The 8,439-nt window shown below is 38.6% G+C and overlaps 1 protein-coding gene across 1 annotated transcript in view; it reads left to right on the top strand.

The window, feature by feature from the left end:
• The first annotated feature begins 528 nt into the window (after nt 1–528).
• The window catches only part of LOC114686653 (probasin-like), an 8,532-nt gene continuing 621 nt past the window's right edge, over nt 529–8,439 (top strand). The window contains exons 1-4 of the mRNA XM_037198766.1: nt 529–609; nt 2,390–2,529; nt 5,330–5,397; nt 6,708–6,818. Of these exons, the coding sequence (XP_037054661.1) occupies nt 529–609; nt 2,390–2,529; nt 5,330–5,397; nt 6,708–6,818 (400 nt within the window). The remainder of the gene's footprint in view (nt 610–2,389; nt 2,530–5,329; nt 5,398–6,707; nt 6,819–8,439) is intronic.

Genomic DNA, 8,439 nt, shown 5'->3' with positions numbered 1-8,439 from the left:
ATTGCCAAGACAGAAATGAAAAGGGTCAATTGGGAAAATTCCACACACAGCTTTACAAAAATATAGGAGTTGGTCGTACACAGAAAATAAAGTCCAAGTAGAGATGAGAAATTGTATTTTTTGTTTAACCCATCAGCTACATGTAAGTTTTAAGTTTAGAAATCAGGTTTAACACAGCATCCCTTCCAGTTAAAACAATATGATAGCATCTTGTTTTTTTGTCTTCTGTTTTCTTAATAGGCAATAAATCCAATGAATAAAAACCTACCTGAAACATGGGACAGGCATCGGACATCAGAACTGACAATAAAAGTTAATTGTCCATCCCTAGTAAGTTCTCCAGGAACCAATCTGTATGGTAAATTACCCAATGTCAATGTCAGTGCACAACTGCCAACTGGGGATGCAGAACACTGTTCCAGCCAATCATTCTGAAAGGCTGCTATAAAAGGTAAGGGGTAACTCTGAGCCTGGTCAATCAGTGTAGTCTGGGCACCTGCAGGGGCGAAAACAGTCGCTCACTACACAATGAGGGTCTTCATCCTCCTGCTCATGCTGGATCTGCTTGGCGTTTCCAGTGTGATGATGAATAAGAATTTAAGAAAGAAGGTAGCAGGCCTGCATGGGAGGGGGCCTGTGGAGGTGGGATGTTCTGGGAAGAATGCAGACACAGACAGAGAGACAGAGAAACAGACACAGAGAGAGGCATGGGGGAGAGGCTGTGGGGTGAGCAGACAGAGACAGAAAGGCAGAGGCAGAAAGACAAAGAGAAGGGAAATAACTTCTGGAAGTTTGTATTCTCTATGTCTGGGAGTGGAGAGTGACAAACGGGGTAGGGGGTAGTCTAATGGCTGGTTTCTGAGAGAAAGAAACAGAGAGACTGAGACCAAGAGATAGAGACGCAAAGAAAAGAGAAAATGCTTTGGAGGTTGGTATTCTATACATCTGAGAGTAGAGAGAGAGAATGGTCTAAAAGGTGGTTTTCTGGGAATAGAGACACGCAGAGAGAGAGGCCAAGAGACAAAGAGAGAAAGATACACACAGATTAAAAATGCTTCCAAAGGTAAGTTTTCTGTGTATCTTTGTGTGTACAGAGATGGGAAAGAGGGGAAAGGTGTTTTGGAAGTAAGTATTCTCCATGTCTCAGAGTGGAGAGTGGAGAGAGAGAGAGAGAGAGAGAGAGAGAGAGAGAGAGAGAGATGAGAGAGAAGAGAGAGAGAGAGAATGGGTCTAAAGGGTGGATTTTAGAGTGATAGAAACAGAGACCAAGACAGACACACAGAGAGACACAGAAAAGAGACAAGGGAGAATGTCCATCAGTCTGGCACCAAGGGTGAGTTCAATTTTCCGTGAAAATCTATACATCTATGTTACTTCTTACATTTCCAATCATTTCCCTCACACTGTGAAAAAATGGAAGCCATGATGATGGATACAATGAAATAATTGAAAGGGGAATTATACTAATGTTCCTGTTTGCAGTGCCACTATCTGCTTTGGCCTGTTATCCAAACTTTAAAGTAAGGACTCACACAGATCTGCAGAAAAACCAAGACAACTCCATTTAGGGCAAAGTTAGAGTGCAGATTACAGACAGACACACTGCCAAGATTGGCAGCTGGCCACGTGACTGACAGGACTCAAGGGCCTCAAGCTATTATGTGCATCTCTTCTTGGGGTCCCAAAGACAGACAAGCTGGTTACTAAGGGGCCTGATTTATTGTGATTAACAGATTAAATCATTTATTTCTCCAACTGCATGTGTCCCTTACCATAATGCATCTGACTTTAACCATACACATGCCTGATATGCACGGAGGCATAAAGTGGCCAATAGGGTAAGGTTATCTGAAGAACATGGTTTTGTCTTACTGTGCATACACTCAAGACCAGTTCAGGCCAGATCAGCATTTCTATTCTTCCTACCTAATACATTGAGAATATACTTGAATGGAAACTGTCTGGACTTGATCATTGCTAGGGGTGTAGAAAACCCTACACCATCTTCAGAAAACAGATATGTGAGTAGCCAGATGCAGGTGGGAAGGGAGTTATAAAAGGGTTTTTATGTGGAAAGCACACACAATTGTTCACAGATAGACATGAGAGTAGTCTGATTCATAAGGGTAGGAGAGAAAAGAGGTTGTTACATGGGAACTCTGCACCATTTTTCAGAGAAGGGTTTGTGAGTAGCCCGAAACAGGTGGTGGGGATCTAAAATAATTATTAGATTCATTGCTCAGAACATTCGTAAACATAAAAAAGCTAAGCTGCCTAATGCATTATTACAAGATCAAGTCGTGAATTACCCTATCGAAGCCAAGTCCCAGGTTACTAAACTTCTGCCTACTCTTACCTGCCTTGTTTTCAAAGCCACTTTTCTTTCCAGATTCAAGGGAATTGGCGAACCGTTTACTTAGCTTCCAGTACTGTGGAAAAGATAAGTGAAGACTCACCCTTGAGGACCTACTTCCGTCGCATTGAATGTGGGAAGAGATGCAGGCAAATCCACTTCTATTTTTATATCAAGTAAGATATAAAACAAAATAGAACAATCCATGTGGTAGGCTGTGTGCAGAGAAACATGATGGTTTCAGTCAACACTTATGCCAGTGAACACCCACAGCACTAAGTAAGGATTCTTTTTTTTTTTTGTTTGTTTGTTTTTTTTGTTTTTCGAGACAGGGTTTCTCTGTGTAGCTTTGCGCCTTTCCTGGAACTCACTTGGTAGCCCAGGCTGGCCTCGAACTCACAGCGATCCACCTGTCTCTGCCTCCCAAGTGCTGGGATTAAAGGCGTGCGCCACCACGCCATACTTTTAATTTAGAACCAGTGAATTTATTTAGTGTGTGGCAAGCCAAGGTAAAATAATAAATATCAAGAGATAGATTATGATTACATATAGATGACCAATAAATACATAAATAATAGATATATCAGAAGATAGATTATACATGCATATGTAAGTAGATAGATAATAATTAGATGATATATTTACATACGTACATACACACATATGTAGATGGATAGATGGATAATAGATATATAAGTGGATAGGTAAGAGATGGATAGATGGGCAGATAGATACATACATAGGTAGATATAAATAATAGATAAATAAATAGATAATAGATCCATCTGTCTATCTGGGGTGATCAGAGAAAACCATAAGAAAAACAGGCTTGAGTGTAAAACGCATGTGGAAAACCCTGTGTTCAAAACTAGCTCCTCGGGGAAGTCAAACAGCACAAGATGATTTACCAAAATAAAATACATTTCAATCATTTAATTTTCCATGTACTACTCTTCCAAAACATAGGTGAGGGAGAAGATGAATCAAAAAATTATTTGGGACCATTTCAGTGCTTTTAAACTGTCTCAGTCTGTGTGAAATTATCTATTGAGGACATATTTCTATCTGGGATCATGGAAGTTTTTATCAATTACGTGCTGATATTTGAAACTTTGCATTAATTAATTATTTACTTATAATTTCAGTTTTCTGGACAGTCTCTGTACATCATGCTGACTTTGATCTTAATACAGAGTAGAGAATAAACTTTTTAGTTTTTTTTTATTTTTATATATATTGGGTTTTCAAAATAGGGTTTCTCTGGCTATCCTGGAACTTGCTCTTAGACCAGACTAGCCTCGAGCTCAGAGATCAGCCTGACCCTACCTCCTGAGCACTGGTATCAAAAGCATGTACCACCACACCTAGCCTATTTTTTATGTTTTTTAATATTTTTTGTTTTAAAATGACGTTGAACCTATCCTCCTGCATCCGTGTCCCAAGTGTTGGGATGACATACTTGGCTTGATATTTAAATTTAACACACCTAAAATTATTTAAAAGAGTAATAGTTCAAAATCAATTAAGTGAACATACTAACATATTAAAGGAGAGATAAAATTTTCATCTTTTAAATACATTTTTGAAACTAAAACATGATTACATCATTTCCTCCTTCCCTTTTTTCCCTCCAACCCTTCCCACCTACTCTCCTCCCTTGGCTTATCTCAAATCCTATGCCCCCTTTTCTTTAATTGTTCATATGCATATATATTCTTAATATATAAATACACCCTGTTCATTCCATATAATATTATTGTATAATATGATCTCAGGGCAACCACTTGGTATTCAAAAACCAAGTGCTTTGGGGGAGAAAAGGCTTTTCCTCAGGAAAGACTATAAAATATCTTAATTTTATATGTGTTTTAGCTATATGAACTCATATGGTTCATATAGCTACAACAATACTGAACAACAAGAACAGTGCTGGAGGGATCACCATTCTAGACATAAATGATATTTTTAAAAGCACTGAGAATGAGCCCCATGACCTTCAAAGGGTTTCATGGAGCTACATCCCTGGTCTAAACTGTTACTCCCATTTTTTTCTTTTTGGTTGTGAGCCTAACCTTTAATGGCTGAGCCATCTCTTCCACCCAGTTTTCCCATTTTTAAAAGCCATAAAGATAAATCTAAGCTGTGGCTGTCAACTATTAGTCACATGGACCTCTGGTGAGTGAATATAGATCTGAAAACATGGCCATTCCTGTGACTCTACAGATCTTCTAATCAGTCGATGTGTGCATCTCAGTCTAAATCTCATAAAACAATTGTAGGCTGACTTTGAAGCTATTTAACTGCACAAAGCAATGGCAGCTATAGAATCTATAAGATTAGTGGTCTTTATGAGAGGCAAAAAATAAAAGCATGATTACAATGTAAATATGGAAGCTAGACTATAGTGTATGGAGGTTGCTTCAGTGTACTCTGTACCAGATGGTCTCACACCCTTTTAACTCAATGTCAACAAACATTTCTCACCTCGGATTGGGTAGAATCTTTGGTCAATGCTTTGGGTTTTTTTCTTTTATCAATAGTTGTTATTGGATACTAGGGATTCAGCTGTGTTGGGAGAGTACTTACCCAGCATGCACCACAGATCCCAGGTCTCATCCTCAGCACACAGATGTTGTCCTATATGCCCATCATTCCAGTGGTTGGTGAGTGAAGGTGGGAAGATCAGGGGTTCAAGGTCATTCATTGGGCAGGGATCAGGGCAGGTGACAGGAGTCACACAGAGGAGCTGATTCTGTGCCATCAAAGATACCTGCAAACCCTTAACAGGATGATTGATGGCATTTAAGCATGCTATTGATTATTTAGGGGTGATGTCATACAAACAACATGTCCTTATGACAGATCTACAAATGAAAATGTGGTCAGCATTAAACTGTCCTGTCATTCATGTGGAATCCAAAATCAGGATCCTTGAGCGATCCAAAATAAGACAACATTTGTGGATTTCTTTTTCAGGAAAGGGGCAGATGCCAACAGTAATGAAGTCATAGGAAAGAAAAGGCAAGGATTTTACCAGGCACAGTGTGAGTAGAAGATGCCAGGGTGAATGCATGACCCTAATTTTTTCTCAATTCACAATCTTGTTGTATTTTGAATATCTGGATATCTACATTTCAGTGCAATCATGCTCTACAAATTAAAAGATGCAATCTCGGAGAAAGCCCTTCAGTTTCTTCCTGGTCATTTTGTCTTGTTGTTGCTGCTGTTTGTTTTTTGTTTTTGTTTTAAGCGACTTTTTAAAATTTGATTTATTTGGTGTATGCGTGTGCAGGCACACTTCCCTCCTGTAGCTTTAGGCCTGAACTAAATCACAGACACGCGTTTGAGAATGGTTAAAGGAATCAAGAAAAGAATAATGATGCAAAAACAAGAACTAGGATTTCATAACCGATTAAAATGACTCCCAGCAATTTTTAAACATGAATCTTGTAATGTAGAATGATGAACTATCTAAATTTTATAATTTTATAAATAAATAAATAAATACATATAATTACAATATGTAAATGTAATCTATCTATGCGGCATGCTCTCTTGTTTTAACTATCTGGCATGCTCTCTTGTTTCTCTGTCATGTGTCTGAAGAAGAATTGATAAAGTTATATAACTTAACCACTAAATGTAATAGGATCTGTGAAAATGCATATATACAATCTATTATTGTATATATTATATATAATCACGCAGCTTTTCTCAATATGTGTATATGTGTAGATTATTCCACCATTGAATTTAATGGGATCCATGAAATGCATACACATATATGTATGTACACATGTGTGCATATACATATAATCATACAGCTATTCTCAGCAAGTAAGAGCGATTGCAGTACCAGTAACCTTCTGTGCACCTATACACTCTGGTATCAGGAACATTGTTATCCCAAATCAATATACGTTCTACACTATTTCTAGGTAACTGTGGGATACTAGATACATTTCATATCTTTTTTTCTTTTTTTTTTTTTTTTTTTTTTGGTTTTTCGAGACAGGGTTTCTCTGCGTAGCTTTGCGCCTTTCCTGGAGCTCACTTGGTAGCCCAGGCTGGCCTCGAACTTACAGAGATCGCCTGGCTCTGCCTCCCGAGTGCTGGGATTAAAGGCGTGCGCCACCACCACCCCGGCTACATTTCATCTATCTTAAAGCAGGAATATGAGCTTGCTTTCTTAATTCCCTGTCTGTCTTTACTGGTTGCAACACATAGAGCAGAATATTATGGGCCAGAGACTGTATAATCCATGTATGAATTGATGAAGATTCAGTGTGAATGAGCCTGGACAATCATTTTGTAATCTTTATATGTATTTATACGTATTTCTTAACTATCTCAGATGAAGGGAAAGTAACAGTCATGATAAAGATGGTGAATGACAAGATACTGCTCTTTCATTATTTTAACAAGGACGTCAGGGGCAAAGTCACACGCGTGGCTGGAGTTTTGGGTAAGTGTCACACGTGGAATTCATCATCCAAGTGCGTTGTTCAAGGACATAGGTGAGAGCGCATCACTGTGCATGAAGTTTGCAGTATGTTCATACATCTGACTCTGTTCTTCATGTTAATAAACCACTGAAGCTGTGATGGTTAGTTTTGATGATCAACTTAGCACAACAGAATCCCCGGGGAAAGGTCTTAGTGCAGGATTGCCCACAGCAGACTGGCCTGTGGGGGTGTCTTTATTAATGATTAACATAAGAAGGCTCCACCCACTGTGGGCAATATGATTCCCTAGCAGGGAGATGATGTGCTGTGAGCTTCAGCTATCAACTGACCAACTCAGAATCCTCCGGAAAGGCTCTTAGTGAGAGATTTCTTACATCAGACTAGTCTGTGGGCATGTCTGTGGTAGTCTCTTGAATGATGATTGACACAGGGGGCTTTTCCTGGACAGACCATTCTGAACTATATCAGACAAACAGAAGACATTTGATAGCTTCTGGGGAAGGGAGGGCCATTTTTTCCTAAGGCTGTGGCCCATGGTATATTACATTGTCCATGCCTCCCAGGATGGCCTCACCTCCATTCACAAATAGATAAACAGAAGCATGCATGCTTGCATTCTTTGCCCTCTGTTCCTTACTATGGATATGGTGTGTCAGGTCCCCCAAATTTCTCCCACTGGAATTTCCCCAATTAAATTTCTATAACTGGGAAATTACTGCAGAAATAAACCCTTTTCTGCTGTAAATTATTTTTGTCAAAGCATTTGGTCAGAATATTGAACAAGGAAATTGAGATATTGACAGTTTATCTATTAAATAAATAAATACATACTTCTACTGTTGGGACTTAGAACATTTTAACAAAATTTTCACACATCTTTTCCCAGTATTTCTGAATTAAAAATCAACCAATCATTGTATGTCTCATACCAGTATAGTCTGGAATTTCCATCTACTAAAAGCAGGAATTGAAATATTACTTGACCACATTAAGTGACTTTCTTGATTGATTCATATCAACTACATAGCCTGGCTTTCAGCATTATTGTTTCTAGAAATCTTTACAATTCATGACTTGTAAATCTTAATTATCATGTAGCCTGAAGTCTGACTATACTGGATCCTGTCACAAAATTCAGTTTCTCATAGATGCAAACTCTCTTGAACTGACAGATTCCTAACCCTGACATCAAAGGCACTGGAGTCTTTCGTATGAGACTCTCATTTTGCACCAGAATTAAACCTTTATTTCTGAAATTACCAGGAAGAGATTGTATTTCATGTGGGCATGTTCCTCATTAGCAGAGGTTTTTATGTGTACAAGTGTTTACCTGCATTTAAGTGCACCAAGTGTGTGCTTGGGGCATACAGTGGCCACAAGATGGCATCAGATCTGGTCATGCACCACCTCGTGTGTACTGACAGCTGAATGTAAGTCTTTAAGCATTCTTAACCACTGAGTCAAATGTCACTTCTCTCATATTCATGATAATTTCAGATCAACTGGTTCTGGCATGTGAGGAAGAATCAAGAACCCCTAGGAATGGATTCTAGAACATAAATAGAAACAAATTAATGACATACAGTTATGATAGTAAAAATGCTAATGATCAATCATTGT

The sequence above is a fragment of the Peromyscus leucopus genome, chromosome X (assembly GCF_004664715.2).
Source record: "Peromyscus leucopus breed LL Stock chromosome X, UCI_PerLeu_2.1, whole genome shotgun sequence".
Taxonomy (NCBI): domain Eukaryota; kingdom Metazoa; phylum Chordata; class Mammalia; order Rodentia; family Cricetidae; genus Peromyscus; species Peromyscus leucopus.
This window is presented reverse-complemented; position numbering and strand designations above follow the sequence as displayed.